Below are 27980 nucleotides of genomic sequence, written 5' to 3' on the forward strand. Positions count from 1 at the left end.
GTTTCAGTGACTGTGTAGTTAGCGTGACAGAGACATGACTGAGCATGTATCACAGACTGGTTCTCTGCAGCAGAACTGACTTCAACACACAATGAGCCTGTAGATCTGTGTTCATGCAGCAGTTGTTCAGCAGCCACACATTGATTTTCATAAACCAGAGATGGCATCATCGTTGCTTCGCCTTTGTTTACGTGAAGAGAAGAGGTTCAGGAGGAAACCCCTGTGAGGAGAGTTGAAACCAGATTTTGTGGTTGTGTTTTTAGTGACTAATGAATGTGCTGAGTGATGGTAACAGTCACCTTGATGTTTCATACGACCATTCACAAGAACATTTGTGTTCACAGCTGAGTGAAGGGCATGACAGGGAAAGTCCTGTTTTCGGTTCTGATCTGAGCTGAAGCTTCAGGAGGACACTGAGGTCATGTTCGTTTTTTTGGGAGGATTTTTTCTTTCACCACCAGCTGTTAATGTCCTTCCCATTGCATTGCAAAGCTACTTTTGCTGCGCAACCTTGACAACACATAACTTTTTTTTTCACAAAAACTTGCAGTTTTAAGGTCCCTGGTTTTGATATTACTGTTGAACTGAGCTGAAACACAAAACTGACATTTAATACGTTCTCTGTTAGCAGATCGTTCTCTGTTAGCAGATCGTTTTGTTAGCAGATTGTTCTGTGTTAACAGATCGTTCTGTATTAGCAGATTGTTCTCTGATAGCAGATCATTCTGTGTTAGCAGATTATGCTTTGTTAGCAGATTGTTCTGTGTTAGCAGATCGTTCTGTTAGCAGATCGTTCTGTTAGCAGATTGTTCTGTGTTAACAGATCGTTCTTTGATAGCAGATCATTCTGTGTTAGCAGATTATGCTTTGTTAGCAGATCATTTTGTTAGCAGATCGTTCTCTGTTAGCAGATTATGCTTTGTTAGCAGATCGTTTTGTTAGCAGATCGTTCTCTGTTAGCAGATCATTTTGTTAGCAGATCGTTTTGTTAGCAGATTGTTCTCTGATAGCAGATCATTCTGTGTTAGCAGATTATGCTTTGTTAGCAGATCGTTTTGTTAGCAGATTGTTCTGTGTTAGCAGATCGTTCTGTATTAGCAGATTGTTCTCTGATAGCAGATCATTCTGTGTTAGCAGATTATGCTTTGTTAGCAGATTGTTCTGTGTTAGCAGATCGTTCTGTTAGCAGATCGTTCTGTTAGCAGATTGTTCTGTTAGCAGATCATTCTCTGTTAGCAGATCATTCTGTGTTAGCAGATTATGCTTTGTTAGCAGATTGTTCTGTGTTAGCAGATCGTTCTGTTAGCAGATCATTCTGTTAGCAGATCATTCTGTGTTAGCAGATCGTTCTGTGTTAGCAGATCGTTCTCTGATAGCAGATCATTCTGTGTTAGCAGATTGTTCTGTTAGCAGATTATGCTTTGTTAGCAGATTGTTCTGTGTTAGCAGATCGTTCTGTTAGCAGATCGTTCTGTTAGCAGATCATTCTGTGTTAGCAGATCGTTCTGTGTTAGCAGATCGTTCTCTGATAGCAGATCATTCTGTGTTAGCAGATTGTTCTGTTAGCAGATCGTTTTCTTAGCAGATTGTTCTGTGTTAACAGATCGTTCTCTGATAGCAGATCATTCTGTGTTAGCAGATTATGCTTTGTTAGCAGATCATTTTGTTAGCAGATCGTTCTCTGTTAGCAGATTGTTCTGTGTTAGCAGATCGTTCTGTTAGCAGATCGTTTTGTTAGCAGATTGTTCTCTGTTAGCAGATCATTCTGTGTTAGCAGATTATGCTTTGTCAGCAAATCATTCTCTATTAGCAGATTGTTTTGTGTTAGCAGATTATGCTCTGTTAGCATATCATTTTGTTAGCAGATTGTTTTGTGTGAGCAGATTATGCTCTGTCAGCAAATCATTCTCTATTAGCAGATTGTTTTGTGTTTGCAGATGGTTTTGTTAGCAGATCATTCTCTGTTAGCAGATTGTTTCTTTGGCAGATTATTCTCTGTTAGCAGATTATTCCCTCCTAACAAAACGTTTTGTTAGCCGATCATTCTCTGTTCGCAGATCGTTTTGTTAGCAGATCGTTCTCTGTTAGCAGATCGTGTTGTTCGTAGATTGTTCTCTGTTAGCAGATTGTTCTGTGTTAGCAGATCGTTCTGTTAGCAGATCGTTTTGTTAGCAGATTATTCTCTGTTAGCATATCGTTCTCTGATAGCAGATCATTCTGTGTTAGCAGATTATGCTTTGTTAGCAGATTGTTCTGTGTTAGCAGATCGTTCTGTATTAGCAGATTATTCTCTGATAGCAGATCATTCTCTGTTAGCGGATCATTCTGTGTTAGCAGATTATGCTTTGTTAGCAGGTCGTTCTGTTAGCAGATCGTTCTCTGTTAGCAGATTGTTCTGTGTTAGCAGATCGTTTTGTTAGCAGATTGTTCTCTGTTAGCAGATCATTCTGTGTTAGCAGATTATGCTTTGTCAGCAAATCATTCTCTATTAGCAGATTGTTTTGTGTTAGCAGATTATGCTCTGTTAGCATATCATTTTGTGAGCAGATTGTTTTGTGTTAGCAGATTATGCTCTGTCAGCAGATCGTTCTCTATTAGCAGATTGTTCTGTGTTTGCAGATGGTTTTGTTAGCAGATCATTCTCTGTTAGCAGATCGTTTCTTTGGCAGATTATTCTCTGTTAGCAGATTATTCCCTCCTAACAAAACGTTTTGTTAGCCGATCATTCTCTGTTCGCAGATCGTTTTGTTAGCAGATCGTTCTCTGTTAGCAGATCGTGTTGTTCGTAGATTGTTCTCTGTTAGCAGATTGTTCTGTGTTAGCAGATCGTTCTGTTAGCAGATCGTTTTGTTAGCAGATTATTCTCTGTTAGCATATCGTTCTCTGATAGCAGATCATTCTGTGTTAGCAGATTATGCTTTGTTAGCAGATTGTTCTGTGTTAGCAGATCGTTCTGTATTAGCAGATTATTCTCTGATAGCAGATCATTCTCTGTTAGCGGATCATTCTGTGTTAGCAGATTATGCTTTGTTAGCAGGTCGTTCTGTTAGCAGATCGTTCTCTGTTAGCAGATTGTTCTGTGTTAGCAGATCGTTCTCTGATAGCAGATCATTCTCTGATAGCAGATCATTCTGTGTTAGCAGATTATGCTTTGTTAGCAGATTGTTCTGTGTTAGCAGATCGTTCTGTTAGCAGATCATTCTGTTAGCAGATTGTTCTGTTAGCAGATCGTTCTCTGTTAGCAGATCGTTCTGTGTTAGCAGATTGTTCTCTGATAGCAGATCATTCTCTGATAGCAGATCATTCTGTGTTAGCAGATTATGCTTTGTTAGCAGATCGTTTTGTTAGCAGATCGTTCTCTGTTAGCAGATTGTTCTGTGTTAGCAGATTGTTCTGTTAGCAGATCGTTTTGTTAGCCAATCATTCTCTGTTCGCAGATTGTTTTGTTAGCAGATCGTTCTCTGTTAGCAGATTGTTCTGTGTTAGCAGATCATTCTCTTTTAGCAGATCGTTTTGTTACCAGATCGTTCTCTGATAGCAGATCATTCTGTGTTAGCATATCGTTTTGTTCGCAGATCGTTCTCTGTTAGCAGATTGTTCTGTGTTAGCAGATCATTTTGTTAGCAGATTGTTTTGTGTGAGCAGATTGTTTTGTGTTAGCAGATTATGCTCTGTCAGCAAATCATTCTCTATTAGCAGATTGTTCTGTGTTAGCAGATCGTTCTGTTAGCAGATCGTTTTGTTAGCAGATTATTCTCTGTTAGCATATCGTTCTCTGATAGCAGATCATTCTGTGTTAGCAGATTATGCTTTGTTAGCAGATTGTTCTGTGTTAGCAGATCGTTCTGTATTAGCAGATTATTCTCTGATAGCAGATCATTCTCTGTTAGCGGATCATTCTGTGTTAGCAGATTATGCTTTGTTAGCAGGTCGTTCTGTTAGCAGATCGTTCTCTGTTAGCAGATTGTTCTGTGTTAGCAGATCGTTCTCTGATAGCAGATCATTCTCTGATAGCAGATCATTCTGTGTTAGCAGATTATGCTTTGTTAGCAGATTGTTCTGTGTTAGCAGATCGTTCTGTTAGCAGATCATTCTGTTAGCAGATTGTTCTGTTAGCAGATCGTTCTCTGTTAGCAGATCGTTCTGTGTTAGCAGATTGTTCTCTGATAGCAGATCATTCTCTGATAGCAGATCATTCTGTGTTAGCAGATTATGCTTTGTTAGCAGATCGTTTTGTTAGCAGATCGTTCTCTGTTAGCAGATTGTTCTGTGTTAGCAGATTGTTCTGTTAGCAGATCGTTTTGTTAGCCAATCATTCTCTGTTCGCAGATTGTTTTGTTAGCAGATCGTTCTCTGTTAGCAGATTGTTCTGTGTTAGCAGATCATTCTCTTTTAGCAGATCGTTTTGTTACCAGATCGTTCTCTGATAGCAGATCATTCTGTGTTAGCATATCGTTTTGTTCGCAGATCGTTCTCTGTTAGCAGATTGTTCTGTGTTAGCAGATCATTTTGTTAGCAGATTGTTTTGTGTGAGCAGATTGTTTTGTGTTAGCAGATTATGCTCTGTCAGCAAATCATTCTCTATTAGCAGATTGTTCTGTGTTTGCAGATCGTTTTGTTAGCAGATCATTCTCTGTTAGCAGATCGTTTCTTTGGCAGATTATTCTCTGTTAGCAGATTGTTCTGTGTTAGCAGATCGTTCTGTTAGCAGATCGTTTTGTTAGCAGATTATTCTCTGTTAGCATATCGTTCTCTGATAGCAGATCATTCTGTGTTAGCAGATTATGCTTTGTTAGCAGATTGTTCTGTGTTAGCAGATTATTCCCTCCTAACAAAACGTTTTGTTAGCCGATCATTCTCTGTTCGCAGATTGTTTTGTTAGCAGATCGTTCTCTGTTGCTTTGTGGAATATTTTATTTTCCGGTGTGTGCAGAGCGACCACGCTAAATAGAATGAAGCTGCTCTTATCAGACCACCCTGTATGAAGACAGGTCCAATGACTATGAACAGAAATTAGTGGTTGAGATGCTGACAAATGAAAACACACCTGCAAACAGAACAATGAAGTGGTTTATTTAAGTGGATTATCACAGCTCATCCTGAGGGGAACATAAATGTCTGTGCCACAACCATCAACAGCTGTTGAGATGCTTCAGTCTGAACTGAGGTGGTGACCGACTGAAGGCCTGAACCAACATGACCCCCAGTCCAGGTAACTGAAAGTCTGATCAGTGTTGTCTGTGTTTCTACAGTCCTAACTTCAGCCCTGAGACTCAGAGGTGTGAACTCCTCCTACTGGAATTAAAACCTGAAAAGACAAAAAGGATTATGATGTTTTAACCTCACAGCATCGCTGCAGTTCACCGATGTAACAGCGTTGATCATGTTAGCGTCACTCTAGATGTGACTGACAGACTCCAGAGACAGACTGAACAGAGGGGCTGCTGGTCGGAGCAGCCATCCTGCCTGTCAGCTCTAATCAGATTAGAGAGGGAAGCACCAGGCAGCAGCTCCACTCATCATCATCTGACAGATGAATAATTAGTGATCTGGCCAATCAATCATATCATCTTACAACAGAGGGCCTGTCACTGTGAGAGCTCACTCCTCCTCTGTGTTTCACAGCAGCTTTAAAACAGCACTCACTGGAAAACTGGGTTCAAACCTGGTGTGCCAGAGCCAAGAAAACATGAGTGAGTGGGTTTGTTACAGAAATGACAGAGAGAGAGATTCGTTTGCAGATTCAAAGTTATAACTTGTGCAAAATGAAAAAACAAAATAACTGTGGACAGTAGCTACAACTACAGACCACTGTCCTCAGCAGGGTCAGACAGTTTGTCCTGGGGGTGGCGCTGTGAGAGGGTGGTTAAAATAAGAAGGGTTCATCCTGTGAGGAGCATGTATGGCCTTCTTATATCTCCAACCCCGTCTCCTAGAAATGATATTTACATCTAATTCACTACAGGAAACCTGTTTTGGAGGAAAATAAACTTGCCAAGACTGATTTTTATCAAGATCAATGAATCTGCCAAAATGCAGCATGTTGAGACTGAACCTACCAGGAAATAGTTAACTGACAGTTTTCATGAGTTTTCCTACAATATTCATAATGTTCTGCTGAAATATAACTAAAAGTTTTTATGGTTCAGTCTGGGAAATGCAGAAAAAGTCCACACTGACTCCCAGCATGAGACACAACATGATTACCACCATCTTTCACTAATGTGGTCCACAGACTGGTCTCTGGACCTGAACCCAGGTCTCAGGGTCTCAGCTGTCAAAGTCTGAAACTTTGTACAACCAAACATCCACGCTGACATCTAAACTACAACTGTGCAGTACAAAAACATAACGCATCAGTCACTCCCAAAAACATGTCTTGTGGAGTTTCACTAACTGAGAACCTGACTCAATGAGAATCATAAAGGGCTGTGGTCCCCTCACAATGCTGCGCTGCTTAGCAACAGGGAAAGTGCAACTCTGCGATGTTGACACTTTGGAGATCCCCAGCGTCTGTGACATGATCTGTTCACTAAACAGTAACTGTTCTCTGTAGAACCCACATAACAGAACAGTTCATATGGTTCCCTTCAGATGTTCAGCAGCTCCAGAGAAATGAAGGTTGACCCGGTGTGATCGGAGCCAGAGATGGAACCATGTAAAAATGACTGAACCAAGCACACACACACACACACACACACACACACACACACACACACACACACACACACACACACACACACACACACACACACACACACACAGGGACCACAGCTACATCACAACAGGTGGATCACAGCCTCTCAGTCAGGTTTAAATGTTTTATTATATACACAAACCTGATCACACAGATAAGAATCCACTACTTTAGTAAACAGAACATAATTTGTACTTATTTAATTTATATTTGTTTATTTCTCAGTGCCAGACCGATCTGTCATCAACCAATCACTGTGGTTCTTACAACGAGCTCGTCCATGAGAACTGACGTCACCATAGCAACAGAGTCTCGGTGTGAGCTCAGGAGTTTTTCTTTTCCTCAGTGAAGTTGGTCTCAGCAGCTTTGTGAAGAGTATTTAGAGAAAACTCAGGAGAACTCTGAGTGGAAGATAAAATGATTTGTGAAAACAAGCCCAGATCTATAAGGAATTATTACATTATAATATTATTATTATCCCCAGGAGCATGAATGTAACAGGAGTTAAGCCAGTATTTGTCCTTGTCTCTGACAGTGTTTATTTCTCAGTGATTGTATGATGAGGTCTGACACGTCAACATGTCTCTATGAGCTGTTCCTGTCAGATTTCTTAAACATTGGCAGCCTGTGACTTCCAATCGGTGGGAAGCATCAGCCGGCTTTAGACACTATTTCCTTTTTGGTAATAGCAGAATAATAAAATTACACTGGTGTTATCCTTTAAAGCCCTTGACTGTTTCCAGATGGGAGGAGGAGGAGTCCATCTTCCTCACCCTCCTCTCTCCTCTCATCTTTCCTCTGAGGTCTGCAGATTCAATCCTCTCCTCCTGAGTCAAATATTCCCACCAGGCCCCAAAAATGACCGCTTTTAATTAATTGCTCTGCCAATCCATTAATAGCAGCTATAATTAGAGGTCCATGGGAGATCACTGGGAGATTAAACAAACCACCTGACTGAACTTGAATTTGCACTTGCTACCTTTTTATTCACAGTGGAGGATGTCCAGGATGTGACAATGTTCGAATTGCACACCTGCCCACTCAAAGTCATTTTATACTGTAGAGCATGAAGAGTTGATGGAGGAGACGTTCAGGTCTGTTACCTCAGTTAAAGCATCTGAAACAGTAAAAAATGTTGTGCCACTGAAGTATTCTTAGCCGTCACCTAGTATCACATTGTGTTGTATCAATGTGGGGCTGACCTGCTTCATCTGAAACAAACCATCATTTATAGGAGCTTATTGTATGTTTTTTTTAATGTAAAATCTGAATCTGAAAAGTGACCAATAACTCCAGGAGCCAGATAAATGTTGTGCAGTAAAAACATACAATATTTCCAGAAAATGGAAATACTCCACTTAAATAAAGTAGCTGAGTAAATGTGGTTGGTTGTTTTGCAGCTCTGTTCATGATGGTTTGTCGTCTGCTTGATGTAAAACTCATTACACAGACAGCAAGCAGCGCTGACTAACACACACTCTGACGTGTTACTCAGATCACAGTGGATCAAAGAGGAAGTCAACCTCAAGTTCAGTTCAGAAACATCCACACGAGCTCAGACACTCTGATGATTAGTATCCTCTGTGATTTTGGTCGACAACATTCAACTGGCAGCTTGTTAGATAATTGATTACTTGTCTAAGTAATGATGAGGACAGGTTTATCATTTTTTACACTAAGAATGAAACGCATTGTCCCCCTTCACAACATGTTTTCAGTGCAAGTGATAAAAAACATCAGTGGATCTCACTCTGTCAAAAAAACACAATCTGAAGTTCACCTGAAGTAACCAAGTACTCCTGTAATAATGTAGTAATAATAACTGAGTGCTTGTGTAATAATGTAGTAATAATGTAGTAATAACTGAGTACTCCTGTAATAATAAAGAAATGTAATAATAACTGAGTAGTCCCGTAATAAGACAGTAATAATGTAGTAATAACTACAGAGTACTCCTGTAATAATGTAATAATAACTACAGAGTACTCCTGTAATAATGTAATAATAACTACAGAGTACTCCTGTAATAATGTAGTAATAACTGCTGAGTACTGATTGGTCGAACTTGTTGACAGGCTGTTGTGATCCCGTCACATGGTCTCTGGTTGATTTTTAAAGGAGGATGTTTTTCAGTAAACAGATGAAGAAGAACAGACAGAGCTTCACTAACAGACTTGACCCAACTATAATAAAACACAAGAAGAAGATGCCACTGGAATCTGGCAGAAAGAAAAACAAACCATAACCTAAATTACAACAACAAAACCACTGTTCTCTAAGCTTCTCATGTTAATCAATAACAATAAACTTCATTTAGATTTAAAATGTTGATGAAAGAATACTTTACCTGCCATTCCATATGAGGTATATTATAATTCCCTGAAAGAAACTAAACCATCAGTAAAACCCAAAAGCAACAACTGATCATTAAATAACTAAATCCAACACATTCACATCTCTACACTTCTGCACCTCATCCACTTACATTAAAATAAGAAATACAAGAGAGAGATCTGCAAGAATATTACATCAAAGTAAACATCATCTGCTGGTTTTACTTGTTTCTCTTTATCATTACATTCAGACTGTCCAGCCCGCTCACTGCAGAGAGCAGCACAGTTTAATCAGATCAGTGACATGTAATGATGCAGCAGGAAGCCCTGTGGCCAACGCTACATGATATGATGTCACCTCTGAAAGCATTTCACTGGTCATTTATCCCTGTCTTAGTGAGGGTTAGGGTTAGTCTGGTTAGGGTAAGTTAGGTTGAGGAGGTTGGTCAGTAGAGAACTGACACATGAGGTGACTACAGACATTGGCGTCTTGTTCAGACACCATGGCCACACCAGGTTGGCCAGTGACAGACAGACAATGTTTTGGAAATGACTGAAGATGTCTCAGGTGAAAAACATGTTGTGACCAGGAAAGAGCTTCGTTTGAATTATTGACTCTGTTCACTGGCGTCAGGACCGCCGGCTGGTCCAGAGGATGGAGGAGTGACTCAGTCTTTTATTGTGATCGACAGACAGATCATTTAATCAACTGATATTTCACTCTTTGCATGTAGACATCAAATCAGGTTTGACAGTTTCAGGTTCTCATGTGAGAATCTGCTGCTGTTCTTAGTTGAATGTAAACTGAACATTTGTTACTGTTGATACTGTTGAGATATTCATCAGAACTATTCATCAGTTCCAAACTCCCTTTATATTTATGCTGTTTTTATGGTGTAGCTCTGCAGATCAAACAGCTGACACTGAACTACACAGATTGAACCTTCATTCTTGGCTTAGTTTAAGTTTAATTTTAACTTAGTTTCTACTGTTTTACATCTTTGTTTAAAATTGTATTATCATAAATAAATCAATAAATCAATAAAGACAGATTCAAAGCAGTGAAACCAGTCCAACCAGTCCAACCAGTCCCACAGTAAAAAAGCGTATTTGAGAGAAAACTCGACACCGACATTAACTCTATTTTTGGCTCCTTTCTTGTTGATCTGAACCATGACTCAGTTTGTTTTTCCTTACTGTGAAGGATGCTGAGCTTCTGCAGACTCTTCTCTATGATCCTTATGTTATTTATACTTTTTATTTCAGCTTCACTGAACGACTGATAGTCAGTGTCACTACAAACCGTCCAATAAGGGATGCAGCAACAGTGATTTTCATTTAGTCTATAAAACATAAGAGAACTGTGGAAAATGCTTGTTACAACATCTCAGAGCCCAAAGGGATTAAATCACATGACCAACAGTTCAAACCCCAGAAATATTCTGTTTCCTGTAAGAAAAGCAACAAATGTGAGAACTGACATGTTTCTTCTCTTTCCTCCTGTTTTTCTGTAGTTTGTGATTTTATATCAGCATCAAGGCGAGAAACGCCAAAAACAACAGATGAAACTGTGGCTGCTTCTTCTTCTGGTCTGAGCGGTTTCACTATCGTTTCTCTTTGTTAAACTGATGTGACGAGCTTATTTTTACATCTCGTGGTCTCAGTTGGATAAAATGTTTTTGTATAAATAAAATATCAGCTGCAGTGATTTCATTAATTGATTGATCAGTTGATCAACAGGAATTGTAGCTGCAACTCTTTACTATATAATCAAATAAAGATTTGTTCATGTTTAAGATAAAATGCTAAAATATTCTCAGGTGGTTTGATTTTCTTTGTTACAATAAACTGAATTTTTACAGAATGAAAACATCATTTTTTCTTCAGTCACAGTTTTCAGTTGTGCTCCTGTTGTTTCACTGTTACAGTGTTGGGACCTGTTACTGTTGCTCTTATTGTTGTCAGTAGTTTTACTGCTTGTTGTTTTTTCTTGTTCCCTTTTGGCTTTGATTCTAATTTATATTGTTGTTTTGAATGATGATGTTTTGTTAACTTGAGTGGAGCCGAGGAAGAGGAGCTGATGAGGATCCAAATAAATAAATAAATAACTGTTTTCAATTATCAGAAAACAATGGATGATGAAGTGATCACTGGCCGATATAAAGTATCTGACTGAAAAGTCATGATGATCATCGATGATCTTTGGATTTCAGAGCAAAATATTTGTAGATGTCACCTTGGTCTGTGGGTAAGATAATCATTTTTACTTTTTATGTCGGTTCACAGATAAAACAATGGATCAATAAATCTAAAGAATAACTGGCAGATTAATCAATAATGAAATGGATCGTTAGCTGCAGCTCCAACCTCAAGATACAGACACACAATGACTCTGTGTCTCTACTTCATTTAACTGTGGAACCAACCTGAAGATAATTTACACATCTGGACTTTCAGCTGGAAACGTGTCGTACGTGACATCACTTCCTGTGCAGCAGAGGAGGAGCCCGCTCAGCAGCACGTTCAAGAGCTTTGAATCAAGAGCTGCTGCTTTTCATTAAAAAGTTTCAAACACATTTTATTGTGTGAAGAAGTTCAGTGTTTGACTGGAGCAGCTGTGACATGCTGCTGCGGCAGAAGATGCAGAAGAAGAAGAAGAAGAAGAAGACACTGACCTCCTGCAGAAGATCCTCAGGCCGGTGAAGGGCCGGCTGGTGTGGTGGCAGCGGGGGGCTGGGGCCACAGAGGGCAGCTCGGTGTTGGAGGAGGACGAGGTGGAGGTGGAGGAGGAGGGGACAGAGGTGGAGGTGAGGGGCTCCTCCACTCCATCCTGCGGGGAGGTGCTGCGCTGGGCTGGCCGCTCCTCCTCAGGCTGCTGCTGATCCATGGACACCTCAGTCTGTGTGCGTCTCCTCTCACAGCTGGTCTGAGGTCAGCGCTGAGCAGTCAGCCATTCTGACAGCTCCACTGCTCCGAGCCGCTGCAGCTTCCACTCACAACTTCAGTGCTCACACACAGGAAGTGCAGCCGTGTGTGTTTCTCGGCTCAGCTCCACTTCACACCAGGAAGCAGCAGCACAGCCACAACAACTCCTCTCTGACTTACAGCCAAGGTAGGAGGAGGAGGAGGAGAAGAGGGGCTGCTTCTCTTTACACTGGCTTCCTGACTTCCTTCCTTCTCCTAACCCTCCCAGCCTGAGGACGCCTCTCTCCTCCTCATGCTCTCTGAACACAGCTCCTTTTTCTCCCCACAGAGAATCCAGGAAGTTTGAAGCCCTGACCCTGAAACACAAACTGAGGGAGTTAAGCAGGAGCTGACCTCCCTCTGTGCCTCCTCTCTTCCTACCTGTTGCTTCTCCTCTCCACACTCCTGCTCTCTGTCCTCCGAGTCGTGTGTCTCTGCCGCTCTGCTCACTCTTTACTTTTATCTCAGCCCTGTGGCTCTCCCTCTCTTTTTTCCTATGTCCCGCCCACCCCCAGCTCCCCTTGCTCTGATTGGCTGAGAGGCAGAGGTGAGAACTTTGCCACCTGCTGGTGCTTCAGAGACTGTGCAGCTGCTGAGGAGGCTAAAAAAAGAGGAGGAAATGAACTAATTTTCTCCTCTCCAGAGCTGTAGCAGCAGCGGAGGACATGACGGACTCACAAGGAGCGAGCCAGGTCTATATATACACACATATACACACACACATATACACACATATACACACACATATACACACACATATACACACATATATACACACACATATACACACATATACACACATATACACACACATATACACACATATACACACACATATATACACATACACACACATATACACACATATACACACATATACACATATATACACATATATACACACGTATAGACACATATATATACACATATAGACACATATATATACACATATATACACACATATAGACACATATATATACACTCATATACACACATATAACCCTAACCCTAGCTCCTCCTGGGGGATCCTGACCCATCCCCAGGCCAGATGGGATTATAATCTTAACCAGAGGCCTGAACCACCTCAACAGGCTCCTTTGGTGTGAAGGAACAGCAACTCCACTCCCAGCTCCTCATCCTGTCTCTGAGGCTGAGCTCAGAGACCCTGCTCATTCCTGTAGTTATCCAATCAGGTGGATGGTCTAAAACAGCAGAGACCACGTCAGGTTCCACTTCATGTCACCAAGACCAGAAACCTGAGGCTGCAGTTGGTAGAGTCAGAGTCTGGTGGTGGTGGTGGTGGTGGTTTTGTGATGGTGTGGGGATGTTTTCTGGACTCCCTTTGGGCATTAATACCAGTCAGTCCTGTTCTGAAGGTCTCAGTCGGTCTGAGTATTGTCACTGACCATGTTCATCCTTCATGGAAATTCACAGTTCACCAACTTCTAATGGCTACTTCCTGCAGGATAATGCTCCAAGTCACAAACTGGTTTCATCAACATCACAGTGAGTCCAGTTCAGTCTCAGACCTGGATCCAGTGGACCCCCTTTGGGATGTGGTAGAACAGGAGACCTGCAGCATGAATGTGATGCAGTCATGTCAACATGGAGCAGAGTCTCAGAGGAAAGTTTCAACATGTGGATCCAGGACCTGAAGAACTGTGGGTACAAAGCAATAAATAGGTGAACATGAATATTGATAGAAATATGGGTTTAAATAAGAGAACTGTGTGTTCTCTGTTTGTGTTCAGGTCTACACCAGGATCTGGGACAGAGATCCAGTCCTGGACCAGGTTCGAGCTCAGACCAACGTCTACATTTAATCAGGTGTTCAAGCATCAATGAAAATGTGCTGATTTCTTGTGAAGTGTTTGTTACTTTGATGGTTCAGAGACGTGTCTCTGACCTGAGGTCAGGTTGTTGAACAGGTGACAAAGGAAATGACAGATACACTGGAAATAAAGATGGGCGGAGCCTCTGTGACATCAACTTCGGGTTTCTAAAGCTCAGAGTGGTCTCCACCGTCGCCATCTTGGCAGTGCCTGACTTCTCCCCTAACTCCCAGCTAATCCAAATATGGTCAAAGAGGTGGGGCGAGTGTGGAGCTGAGACTTTGGTGCGTACGCTCACCCACCTGTCACTCAAAGAGGCCACGCCCTCAATTCTCCATTACTTTAGTCCTTAATAAAATGTAAACAGGTGAGTTCTATAAAATTCAGCCATACAGGTGTCATGAAGGAGGAAATTATCTCTAGAAACCAGAACAGTTTTTGTACAAGCTGTAAACATGTTTCTTTCTGCTGTAAAGTTGGACATTTGAACATGGGAGTTTTCATAACTTTATGACTGAAAACAGCTGTGAGGCTTTTAATCTGTAATAATGCATGATATTCTATTAATTGATCATATGTCTTGTTTTTAAAGCAAAACTTTGGAGTAGAAAAAAATTTAAGAAGAGTAAAGTGAGAATATTCAAGAAAAGTACAAAACTGTAACACGGGTAATCACTTTCTGTTACTGTTAGTTCAAAGTCCCTCCCCCATCTGACACACACACACACACACACACACACACACACACACACACATACACACACTCAGAAAACCAGTGTTTCCACTTGTTGTTGTCACTGTTCGCTAATTCTCAGTTTAGCACCTGGACAAACCTGCAGGAGTTATGACATCACAGTTACCCTAGAGCCAATCAGGGTGGAGTATGAAAGTGACACAGTGTGATGTGGAAACTTGAAGCCTCCAGGTCACAAACAGTGAGACTCCACAGTGACCGTCCCCTAAAGAACAGAAGAAGAAGAGTGAGCTGCACCCTCTGTGAAGCTGCAGCTGCCTCTCACTTGGATCACATTTCTGCAGCCCTGCTCTCAATGTGCTGCCCTCCCACATAGCTTTACATAAAGATGGAGAACCAGCCCACACTGAGAGAGAGAGAGTGTACTGCAGTGAAGCAGAGGTCGCACGGCCGCACTGAGACCCACGCAGAGTTCTTCACCACGTGCTCATGGCAGCTTCATCCCCTGGGTTCCTGCTCCGAGGCGGAACTGAAGGATGAGCCGGGGTTATTTTTGACAGCCAATTAAAACAGAGGTGCAGCGGCCAAGAGGCTGGGAGCTGAGGATGAGCCCTCTCCCTTCAACTGATCCACCAGACGGTTTAAAACAAATAAAACACACTGCTCCAATCTCCTCCTTGGAAAAACCCAGAATCTATGAGTCCGTCAATATTTGTTCAAAGGTTTCAGAGCTGGACTCAGGTGGAGACACACTCAGGTGATTCTCCTCAGTGAAGGTACCACAGTGTAGAAACTGTTAAAGTATATAAAACACTGATGATGATGATGAGGATGAGGATGAGGATGATGATGATGATGATGATGATGATGATCGTGATGATGATCGTGATGATGATTGTGATGATGATGATGATGATGATCGTGATAATGATGATGATGATGATCATGATGATGAGGATGAGGATGATGATGATGATCGTGATGATGATGATGATGATGATGATGATGATGAGGATGAGGATGAGGATGATCGTGATGATGAGGATGATGATGATGTTTTAACGTTTAACCTTCTCCTCCATCAGCTCCACCCTGAGCTGACGCTGCTGCAGACCTGCCTCCTGTCTGCTCATCTTTCATGACTCTATGAAAAACACTTGATATTTGTTTAATGTATTTGATCAGAAATATCAATCAGAACAGATTTAAAAACAAAATTTTATTAAAACACTTTTTATTGGTTAAGTTTGTGTCTGACAGTGGCCTGGTAGTTGAGTGGTTAAGGCGCGTACCATGTTGAACACAAGACGCTCTTAGCAGGCAGTCACCGGTTCGACTCCCGTCCGGTCCGACTCTTTCCTGCATGTCATTCCCCTCTCTCTACCCCCTTTCTTGTCAGTCTCCACTAATCTATAATAAAGGCATAAAAAGCCAGAAAAAAAAAAAACTTTGACCTCTGACCCTGCAGATCTCACAGGAACTGTTCAGATTCCTGAGGCCTGAGGAGGAAAACGTTAGAGAAATGTTTGTATTTGAGCCTGAAGCTTTTTTCTCTCTTCTTCTGTTTTTCAGTCATATAGTTTTCTGCAGAGTAAAGGTTTTCAGAAATGACTTTAATAATTACTGATCTAAACTAAATCTGAATCTACAGTGATGAGGAGAGTGTCACAGCTCCACATGGATGAGCTGATGACGTTCTGTAGTTTGTCTTTATTTTCTGAACAGATTTGTGGATCTTTACGTCTGTGATGATTCCAGTTTTAACTCCAGCTGTGCTGAAGCTGGTTTACACTGATTCCAGTGTCAGAGCCGAGCTGATGCTGTAAAACTATCCTGGTTAACCCTTCAGAACAGTTTTGACCTGTTCTCTGATCATGTGACTGTTACTGAACCCATTCCTTTATTTTCAGCGTAACAGGCTCCTGTCCTCTCCACACGCGGCACCAGGAGCAGAAACATGTTCTCTGACTGACTTTAAAGGCATGCTGGGGAAATGTTGACAGAGCTGAGGACACTTGAAGACACCGTAGGAGTTTCCAGAGCTGTGAGCTCCATCTAGTGAAAACTCTGCAGCATCACCCACTGGTCTGGGTCTGGGTCTGGGTCTGGGTCAGGGTCCTTTTCAGAGCAGTGGACTGACATTAACAGTTCTGTGTGTGTGTGTGTGTGTGTGTGTGTGTGTATGTGTGTGCTGCTTCATCCTTCACTATGACGACCAGCAGCTGGAGTCAGCTCCACCTGCTCCACCTGTTGCTTCACTTTTCAGTTAAACTAAAAACCAACGTGTGTTTTCCAGGACAAACTAACTTCCTGTTCCTGGTCACATGATCACAGCTCTGACTCTGAGGAGTCAGCTGACCATGACCAAAAAAATGTCCTCCTGCAGCAGCAGCTCTCAGCCCCGCCTCCTCCTGCTCCTCCTGCTCCACCTGTTTCTCCTGCTCCACACACATACACACACACAGATCATCCTGTTTTAAAGTCTGTTTTTAAAGAGTCTCCTCGTTTCCTCATCTCCCTCTGGAGTGAACCTGGACCTGGACTGAACCTTGAACTGGACTGAACCTGGACCTGGACTGAACCTGGACCTTGAGTGAACATGAAACTGGACTGAACCTGGACCTGGAGGCGAGGTGTTGTGGATGTTTGGGTGTGACGTGGAGTGGAGCTGCAGCGGGGGCGTGCAGGTGTGTTATGAAAGCTCAGATCCACAGGATCTTGTCCTGAGTCACTTCCACGAGGCGGGAAACAGAGCGAGGAGCTGGATTATGTCATCAGGCCGAGTCCTGACTGCGGCAGCAGTGAGAGCTGTGGGCTGAGCTGTAGTACTCTTCACCTTCACTCCACAGCCTTGTTCTGCTGCTTCTCTGCTTTATGTTTGTGGTTATCATGGTTCTAATGGTCTCTGATATTTATGATGAACACAGACAAATAAAGTTGTAATATGAATTTTGAATTAGAAAAATACAGGATACTACAACACAATGAAGAATTTTAATGGTCTGAAATTTCAACAGATGAACCACATGGTGATCAGCTGGTCGTTTCACATCTCTGTGAGCCTCCAGTTGTCGCTAAATGCTAAGTTAGCACAGCCTTGAGACTTTGATTCAGATATCATGATGAGCTGAACATGTAAAATGTGAAATGTTTCTACAAACAAAAAATAAATATTCAGGGGAGTTTAAACTAAGTCGACAATAAACACAACTGAACCAACAAAAACAGTGAGAACTGCACAGGAAACTTTAGAATGAACTGACGTCCCCATGTTTAGTTTCATTACCTGAAAGGTACAGAAGAAAAGAAGATTTCTTTTAAAAGGAGAAGAAAAAGAAGAAGAAGACGGAGGAGGAGGAGGAGAAGGAAGAGGAGGAGTGTTGAGCAGCTGTTTGCTCCCTGGAGTTTCTCTACATGTGGAATAAGAGCAGCAGAGCTTCTCTCTGTGGTGATGGTTTGACTCTGAAGCTTTTGCTCTCACTTCAGTGTCTGACCTGTCGTATGATTGTGGTAAATTCATCCAGAAAACAATCTGCAGATCAACAAACTCTCAAACAGACCAACAAATATGTAAAAAGTGGAGGCCTCATGTTACAGTAATGACTTCCTGTTTATCACTTTAATTCTCCTCCCTGGTTGGAGGCAGTTTTTATGACTGTGGTGTTCTGTCTCTGTCACTGAGTGAAGAACCAATCAGAAGTCCTGGTGATGTGTGTGAGGCTGATATGTGGTAAAGCTGAGTCTCTGAGTCTTTGAGTCTTTGAGTCTCTGAGTCTTTGAGTCTCTGTTTCTCTGACTCTCTGAGAAAAGTCTCTCTGAGAAAACATGTGAAGTGTATTCAAGCATCTGAAGCCACAGACCTGTGTGTCTATAAAATATCAGAAAACAAATAAAAATGAATCTGTCATCATTAAGTCGAGTGAACGTTTTCTAATTGTCCTGTTTTGTCTGAGTTCACTGTGATAGAAAAAATAAATATTCAGATCAGAAAAGCTGCTGCCAGAGAACATCTGGTGTTAAATCAGTTATCAAAGGTGTTGCCTGTTCATTTTCTTCGTTACAGTTCATCCTCTTGGGAACATGAATGTCTGAAACACATCTCAGCACAATCATCCAACAGCTGCTGAGAGTCTGGACCAACAGGCCGACGTCACCATCCTGCTGTGGACACATCCTGAGGTGTGTGCATGAAGTGTGTGTCCGTTAGTGTGTGAATCTTCTGACAGAGCATCGAAACCACATCTGTCTTGTTTTCCTTTGACTTTGAAGTGTTTTCCTTCTGTGTGTTGGACAGTTTCACCTGCAGCAGGTGGAGTCAGCTGACTGACATCAAAGCCTCCTGATTGGTTTGATGTGTTTACATCTGAACAGAAGCTCCTGACAGTAAAAGCCAGAGCTGCTTTTCAAAGCAGAGCAGAGCAACAGGAAAACTAATCAGCACACAGAGCCGAGCAGAGCGAGGACATTAACGTGGTTAGCAGGCTCTAATGAGGCCAGGAAGTTATTATCCAGCAGATGATGGATCCTCCGCTCTCTGATCACGTTAAAGGACCAGGATCACACGACCCACTCCTGTCAGTCACAGGATGGAGCCAGCTGATTGGTCCAGACTCACAGGACTCACAGCACAGATCAGCCTGGAGGTGAATCTGTTACTGACCTTGTTCTAACACGTTTCTACAACCCTGTTTCCCAAATAGTTGGGACACTGTGTAAAATGTAAATAAAAACAGAATGTGATGATGTGCAAATCATGTGAACCCATTTTAACTGAAAATAGAACAAAGACAACATATCAAAGGTTGAAACTGAGAAATTTTATAGTTTTATGAAAAATGCCCACTTTGAAATTGATGCAGCAACACGTTTCACAAAGTTGGGACCGGGTGATGTTTCCCACTGTGTTCATCAGCTCTTCTTTTAACAACACTAAAGGTTCGGGAGCTGAGGAGATCAGCTGCTGGAGGTTTGACAGTGAAATGTCCCGTTCTTGTCTGATACAGGATTTCAGCTCCTCAACAGTTCAGAGTCTCCAGAGTCATATTTTCAGTTTCATGATGCTCCAGATGTTTTCAGTGGGTTCAGGTCTGGACTGCAGACAGGACAGTTTAGTGTCTGGACTCTTCTACTAAAGAGCCATGCTGCTGTAATACACTCAGAATGTGGTTTGGTGTTGCCTGGCTGAAATATGCAAGGACGTCTGGATGGCAGCATATGTTGCTCTAAAACCTGTATATACCGTTCAGCATTAATGGAGCCTTCCCAGATGTGCAGGCTGCCCAAGCCATGGGCACTAATGCCCCCCCCACACCATCATGGTTGCTGACTTTGAACTGTGTAATAACAAGCTGGATGGTCCCTCTCCTCTGTAGCCTGGAGGATGAGGTATCCATGATTTCCAAAAACAATTTGAAATTTTGATTCATCAGACCACGGGACAGTTTTCCATTTCTCCTCAGATCATCTTTAATGAGCTCGGGCCCAGAGAAGTCGGACACGTTTCTGGATCATGCTTAGATTGGTTTCTTCTTTGCATAGTAGAGTTTCAACCTGCATTTGTGGATCAAGGGATGAACTGTGTTCACAGACAGAGGTTTTCAGAAGTGTTCCTGAGCCCATGCAGTGATTTCCACTATGGAATCCAGTCCTGGTTTTCAGCCTTGTCTCTTGCTCACAGAGATTTCCTTGGATTCGCTGAATCTTTTAATGATATTATGAACCGTAGAGGCTGAAACTCACAGATTCTTTGCAGTTTTACGTTGAGGAACATTATTCTTTAACTGTTGCACTGTTTGCCCACAGTCTTTCACAGAGAGGTGAACCTCTCCCCATCTTCACTGCACAGAGACTCTGCCTCTCTGGAGCCTCTTTATGCCCAGTCATCTACTGAGCTGATGACAATTAACCTCATTAGTTCTGAGATTTTCAAACAGGTGTTTTTTTTCCAGTCTTTTGTTGCCCCTGTCCCAACTTGTGTTGCTTGCATCAAATTTAAATTCAGCAAATATTTTTCATAATAATAAATAAATAATAAAAATTTCTCAGTTTCAACATTTGATATGTTGTCTTTGTTCTATTTTCAATTAAATATGAGTTTACATGATTTGCACATCATCACATTCTGTTTATATTTACATTTTACACAGTGTCCCAACTTTTTGGGAAACAGAGGTTGTAAAACATCGTCTCATTAACATATAAACATATAAGATTTATTAATTTCAACTTAATTCAACTTAAAATTTTCAGACTTCAGAGCTTATGAACACAAGTTCTTCAGCCTTGAGTTCAATGAATGAACTGCTGAACTGTCGCTTTTTATAATAATGAAAACAATGAGCAAGAACCAGTTGTACAAACAGATTTGGTCAATTTAAAAGAACCTGTGTCATTCAGTGAGGTTGACGACACCAAAGTAGGTTGCGTATGTAACATGTGCCTTTAGCATGTTACATTAAATAAATGATTTGAGCTTTAATGGTTATTCTATTTAATAGCAAAATGTTGTAATATAGAATTACATTACATGTCAGTAATTTATCTTTGTTTGTTGTAAAGTGTATATATTTGTATTATTTTTATATTTCAATTCAATTTCAATTTCAAGGGAACAATTCAGACCAGGCTTGTATCCCCCAGGTGAGTATGTGACTGTAAATGAAAATCTGTAAATAGCTTCTTATTATCTTAAGTTTCCTTTTAATATGGTTTTCTTTTAGACTGAATATTTGTATTGAGACCAGGCTTGTAGCCATCGCATCCTGAAGTGCTGTATACAGTATACAGTATATACAGTATTATACATACAGTAATATTCTGTATATACAGGTATTCAGGAGTGGACTGAACCCCTTCACATGTACTGTTGTGGGTTTGTGACTTGATTTTCTATATTTATCCCTCCCTTCGCTCCCTGTTTGTAAACAGAATAGTCATGTTGGAATCAGATCTGATGAAAGCAGATGTAGAATTCATCATCATGTCATCACAGAACAAAAAGCTCTGAATCACCTCTGTGTTCATACTCACATAGAAACTTATTTTTTCTTGTAATGTTAACGTAACAGTTAGCTCCTGTCATAGCTATTAATCACTCTTCTTCTATCTTTTTTGTGTCTTCCGTGTTATAGTGGTTATTTACCAGTCTTTCAACACTTCCAGGAGTCCCCTGGTAACTATGGCAACTCTGTGTTTAATGTCACAACGCAATGAACTGTGGGCAATTCTCAGGCAAAGTCTGCAGAGATTCAGACTCATAGAACGTGTACATAAATGCCCGCGATGCTTTTATAGAGGGACAGTCTTAAGACCTCAGAGACTTACCAGGAACACACCTCAAAGTCTGAGGGGTGCACATTGGGCCACCACTGCTAATACAACACAGGAGCTGTCTATTATAGAAGCTAATATCAAAAAAAGTAACTAACTAAACCACCAACATAGATGTATTATAAGACTTATTATACTTCTTATAATACAACCATTACCACCACAGACACACAAAAGGCAGTTAACATGAAATAATAAACTGATGTCTAAACGTGTCTACAACAACTGATCCTCCAGCGTCTCGCTGCTCAGGACTGAGCACCAGTGTTTGCTGACATTAGATCATATATGACATTTCATATTGGTCAATTCCAAGCTAACACTGGAAATGAAAGCTAGCTAACATTAGTTAGTTAAACTGCAACTTAATGCTAAAGTTAGAAACTAGCGAACACAGTTAGTTAAACTAACTTAAGGCTAAAGTTAGAAACTAGCTAACACGGTTAGCTAAACTGTAATGTAGGGCTTAAGTTAGAAACTAGCTAATATTAGTTATCTGAACTGTAACTTAGGGCTTAAGTTAGAAACTAGCTAACATTTGTTAGCTAAACTATAACTTGAGGCTAAAGCTAGACAGTTTAGATTCCTTTTACTGTCATTTTTATGTTCCACATAAAAAACAAAAACGAAATAGTGTTTCACACATGCCAGCAACACACTTCGTGCAATATATAAATATAAATAAAAGCAATTAATCAAATAAGTAAGTGCAATGATAAATAAGCTAAAACTGTGAGGCTAAAAGAAAATAATGAATGTGAATAAGGTGCAAATAGCTACAGCTCTGTGTTCACTTGTTCTGGTCTAGCAGTCTACTTGCTGTGGGGGAAAACTCCTGATACTCCTGTATCTTTTCCTGGACTGCACTAGTGTGAACACACAGGAGGATGGATGAGTGGGATCCTCTCTGATTTTCTCAGCAGTTCTCACAATCCTGTTCAGTTTGTGTCTCTCCTCTGCTCTGCTATTTCCAAACCAGGCAAGATGCACGAAGTGAGAATGCTCTCAATGGTGCCTCTGTAAAAGATGGTCATGGCTGGAGTCGGGGGTCCACCTTCTTCAGTCTGTGGAGGAAACTAAGGCGCTGTTGGGCCTTTTATCAACACCTGTGGTGTTGTCACTGGAGGTCAGTTCGTCCGTCAGATGGACCCCCAGGAACTTGGTGCTGTGTAGCCTCTCCACCTCAGAACCGCAGATGGCCATCAGGAGATGGTGCCTATGACTGACCCTTCTAAAGCTGGTAACCATCTTCTTGGTCTTGTTGGTGTTGAGTTCAAAGTTGTGTGCTCTGCACCCGGCTGTCAGCCACTCCACCTCACTCCTATATGCTGACTCATCTTTGTTGGTGATAAGGTCTACAACTGTGGTGTTGTCTGCAAACTTTATGATGTGGTCGGTGCTGAACCTAGCAAATCAGTCGTGTGTCAGCAGCATAAACAGCAAAGGACTCAGCACACACCCCTGTGGTGATCCTGTGCTCACTGTGGTGGTTTTGACTGTAACACTTCCAACTCAGACCATCTGCTGCCTCTCTGTCAAGAAGTCCAGTGTCGGGGGCGGCCCGGTAGTCGAGTGGTTAGGGCACGTACCATGTGAATGCAAGATGATAAGATATTGACCTTTTGTAACACTTTATTTATAGGTGCCAGTTTCCTGAGAATTAGCCACAGACACACTAAAAATCACTGGTGCCATAGAGCACCAACACAATACTGGCTGAACTCTATCCACTACTTAAAGAACCAGTTGCTCAGACCTAGTGTTAATGTTATTTTTCATTGTTGTTGGGTTATTCTACACAAAGTGAAATAGGGCAGCTGTGAGCTGTTTGATCTGCTCCTGCTCTTTTTAAATGTGTGTGACTGTGATGTGTGTCTGCAGTTTTAAATGTCACGTGCACATGGTTTGTTAAACTAAAATAAATAAATTTGACAGTTTTTAGGTAAAAACTTGAGCATGTAACGTCAAACACCTGTGATTTAGTTTGGATAAATAACCCAACATCGTATAAAAATAACAGTATGTTACTGGTGCTGTGCTGAACCAAACTGGGAGTGTTTTCAGTTTAACACTGCACTAAAGCACAGAGAAGGTCAGTGAAGAAAATGATATGGTCCTGAGAAACAAGCCCCACAGTTACTTTAAAAACTATGACAATAAAACATTAATGCGACATGAACAGAAGCAAGCGGCTGGACACGAGGTGAGGAGACTGCACTGTGGTGCACTCAACTGTTGATCTGTGGTATATCGCCCTCTAGTGGTTCACATCAGTCACTGTATTAGAACTGAACAAAGACCAACAGCTGGTACTATAACTGTACCTCAGCAAACAGATATTACATCTGACTTACATCCAGGAATATCATCAGATAATGTAAAGTATTATCATAATACTATGTTCTGATATACAAGAATTTATTATATGATTAATGTATTATTAATGTATTATTGGTTCAACTTAGAATTAAAACCAGGATCTGACACTCTTCAGGACCGGACCGGATGAGGATGGAGGACCTGTTGAATTGTGATCAATCAAATCAGCTGACTCTCTGACTCACGCCTCAAGTTCAATGGGCCTTTTTATTCTCCTTATGAAAATGAATCTATCATCTAATCAGTGAGTGACAACCTGCAGTACCATGTCCACACATCTGAGTTAAACTCACTGTTGATTTAATAAAGATTCTAATTGTGAAATATATGTAAAGTATAATGTGTCTAAAAGTGAGAGATAACTGGTGGTGAACTGACTCTACACATTAAACCTGGAGGACACAGAGGAGGATGTGGATGACACAGAGTTAAATAACAACATCAGTGTAATTCTTTTTTTGTGCTTTACCTCATGATTTACACCAGCAAACACTGTTTAATGCTCCAGATGTAGACTGGACCAGGCCTCACCGTGGAGCTTTCATCACAGCCCTTTGATAATGTTCTCGTGTTTTCAGAGTAAATTTCTGAAGGACATTTAAAAATTCATACTTCATGAAGGTTACAGATGATTTATCCCTGAACTAAATCAGATATACAAGGTGTGAACTGACATCAACCATGGGTTTGTTTGTTTGTATCTTTATATTTGTGATGTGTGTTTATGTATTCACAGTTGGAGTCTCCTGGGACATGAACATGTGTCAGGTGTGAATTGTGCTGTTAGCAGCTGTTTGCTTTGGATCCTGCCAGACTCACTCATTCATATGGACTGGACTGTGAAATAATGATGTTTTGTTCCGCTCCACATCAACACCTTGAACTCCCTTCATGTCGTCTCTCTATGGCGCCCTCTGCTGATGATGCCAGTGATGTAACAGGTCCCAACCAGAAACACAAAGTGGGGGGTCTAATGGTGGAGGCTGTCGCTCCCTGACGTCTACACACTGTGAAACCCTGAGAGCAGGTACTCTGACCCTTCACTGAAGTACACACATCAGTACTACTATGTACAGGTATTGCAGTACATTTAAAATCCTACTTCATTAAAGGTACAGAAGTATTCTCAACAAAATGTACCTAAAATATCACAAAGTATTTCCTGTAGTTACAGTATCACAGTAGAAGTACTTCATGTAGTTACAGTATCACAGTAAAAGTACTTCCTGTATTTACAGTATCATAGTAAAAGTACTTCCTGTGTAGTAAAGGGTCTCTGTGACTGATCTCTGATCAGATCATTGATCCTGACTCATGTTTCTGTTGGAGCTGCTTTAACTACATCAGATACACTTGGATAGTTGGGTCTACTGGTTCTCAATTTAGGGGTCGGGCCTCTTAAGAGGGCCACCAGATAAACCTGAGGAGGCATCAGATGATTGATGGGAGAGAAGAAGAAACAAAGTTCAAATTCACCAATCTGGATTCATTTTCTGGACTTTTCTTTGATCTTTGATTTTAGTGGGACATTGATCATTGATAAGTTATTGAAATAAAATGTGAGAAGTTTAGAGTTAAAATTCTCTGACATCAACAAACATGGTGACGATGGAGGAGAAAGCGGTGAGGGTGGAGGCAGTGTTGTAGATGGTGGTGGTCTGTGAGGCAATCAAATACATCAGCTCTCTTCTAAAGGTTCCACCATTCTTAAAGGTTCTTCACTGTGTCCTGTGGACCTCTCAGCTCAACCACTGTCTCCACTGCCCTGTGATTCCAGCTGCTGCAGCTCCACTTCATGTTTCATTACATAGGAAATGAAGTCAGAGTAGGAACAGAAGACCCCGTCCACATCTGTATACACATCTAACACTCAGCACCAATGAGCATGAAGGGTTCAACAGACAGATATGTTGGAAATGTTGAAACTAATGGTTAAAAATATTTCATTCACATTGACCCAACACATACAAAAGCTTTTGTGGAAACTGTGTTTGTAAAGACTGAAGAAAGTTTTTAATCTTTCTGTTTGTCTAACTATAGAGTTTATAATCGGTTTATAACCAGTTTATTATCAGTTTATAATCATATATTATAATCAGTTTATTATTGGTTTATAATCAGTGTTGTTTGCTGGTTTGTTTAGAAACATATCTGTTATTTTCTTGAATTGTAATTGTTTGTCTACAGTACATGTATTTTGTGTGTCAGTCTCCTGTCTGTAACAGTGTTATTACAAGTGTGCAGTAAAGTTATATCTACTTTTCTCCACAACAGGATGCTGCTCTTTGTGTGCAGTATGTTATCTCTCTCTCTCTCTGTGTGTGTGTGTGTGTGTGCAGAACATTGTGTTCCTTTAAATCACCTAGGTACATGTTCTCATTCCCAATTAAAACACATTAGATTAATCACTTGACTGAATAGCAACAGTGTTGCACAGACTCCACAGGAGCGGCCAGCAGGGGGCGCTGGTCTCTGCGCTGCTATAAGCTGCTTTGTTACACTTTGAACTGGCTCTGCTACATAAAACATAATGATGTTAAAATTAGACCGTTACACTTTGTACTAATGCTGCATCATACAGGCTGAAGGCTCAGGAGCCTTAGTGATCAATATTTTATTCTAATAATGGATCAAACGATTTTGTTCTTGTGAAAAAAGAAAAAACTGAAACAAAAACAGCAACAAAATAAAGCAAAAAAACAGTTTCCACATTATCATTAGTCCTAAAATCATGTTCTGTCACATATATATAACATTTTATGTTTCTGTGTATAATATAATATAATATAATGACAACATTGTAGCAGCACTTTCATAGTAATACATCATTAATAATGTATTTTATTACTTAATGTGGTCATTTGTGGAGAGTGAAACATTGCATCATGTTTAATAAGCTCATCATATGTTTTACATCATAATCAGAAAAGTGACTAGAAGTGTCATTTAGTTCAATATGTGGAGCAGAAGTGTAAATAAACAGTGGAAACACTCAGGGAAAGTGGATGAAGATTGCGCCTGTGCTGTTTTGTATTGTTTGTTTACTTGGTGACATGTAGTTGTTTGTTGGTGTGGGTCCACCTCACCCTGAAGTCAGGCACAGGAGACTCAGAAGAGTCTGTCCCTCCGACTTGTTGATGAGTAGAGGAGTAAAGTACAAGTAATTCCTGTGTTTTTGTTTGTTTGTTCTTGTGAGTTTCAGGACACATCTGAAGATCCTGACATCATCATAATGTTTAGTTACATTGCTCCACTGAATTACTTATTTATTGGTGAGGTAGAAACCCTGAAGTCTCTGACACAGACGTGACTCTAATGGACACAGAGGGGCAGGAGAAAAGGCCGTGCCACTTGTCCTCCTCTTCCTCCTCCTCTTCCTCCACGAAGTGCAACAGTCCGGCAGCTCCAGCAGCGAGCAGCCGACCCTGGAGCTTGGACGGCGGCAGGCTGAGAGCGGACGGCCCGGCTCTGAATCCGTGGAGGAGACACATGACTGCAGACGCAGACAGGCAGTAACACAAAAAGCAACACAACAAACTGCTCCGCTGCTCTGCTGACTTGCAATGTGTGTGTGTGTGTGTGTGTGTGTGTGTATGTATGTGCTGACTTTCTCTCCATAGAGTTTCACTGAGTTTACATCCGGGTTTTTTCCCTAGGCAATGGGAGTCGTAGCACCGCCGTTCCTTAGGCAAAGTGAAATAAATTCGCCGCACCGACACAAAAAGTAGTCCGCTTTTCGAACACATTTTCCC

General features: G+C 41.2%; 1 protein-coding gene and 1 long non-coding RNA gene across 11 annotated transcripts in view; one reads left to right on the plus strand and one right to left on the minus strand.

Annotated features, from left to right (window-relative positions):
* The window catches only part of LOC139608397 (diacylglycerol kinase zeta-like), a 42635-nt gene extending 30132 nt beyond the window's left edge, over positions 1–12503 (minus strand). For both annotated transcript variants that reach the window (XM_071462131.1, XM_071462122.1), the window contains exon 1: positions 11706–12503. In XM_071462131.1, the coding sequence (XP_071318232.1) occupies positions 11706–11917 (212 nt within the window). In that variant the 5' untranslated portion in view covers positions 11918–12503. The remainder of the gene's footprint in view (positions 1–11705) is intronic.
* On the plus strand, positions 12458–27051 carry LOC139608436 (uncharacterized). 9 transcript variants are annotated; one of them, XR_011685027.1, is made up of 4 exons: positions 12458–13655; positions 13746–17207; positions 18584–18699; positions 18815–27051. It is a non-coding gene; the product is annotated as an uncharacterized lncRNA (long non-coding RNA). The 9 variants fall into 9 exon arrangements; XR_011685025.1 differs by having other exon boundaries at positions 13746–25255; positions 25942–27051; XR_011685024.1 differs by having other exon boundaries at positions 13746–24472; positions 24965–27051.
* Positions 27052–27980: the final 929 nt, after the last annotated feature.

This window comes from Trachinotus anak, unplaced genomic scaffold, assembly GCF_046630095.1.
Source record: "Trachinotus anak isolate AG129_WGS33_773 ecotype Australia unplaced genomic scaffold, CSIRO_AGI_Tana_v1 ptg000002l, whole genome shotgun sequence".
Taxonomy (NCBI): domain Eukaryota; kingdom Metazoa; phylum Chordata; class Actinopteri; order Carangiformes; family Carangidae; genus Trachinotus; species Trachinotus anak.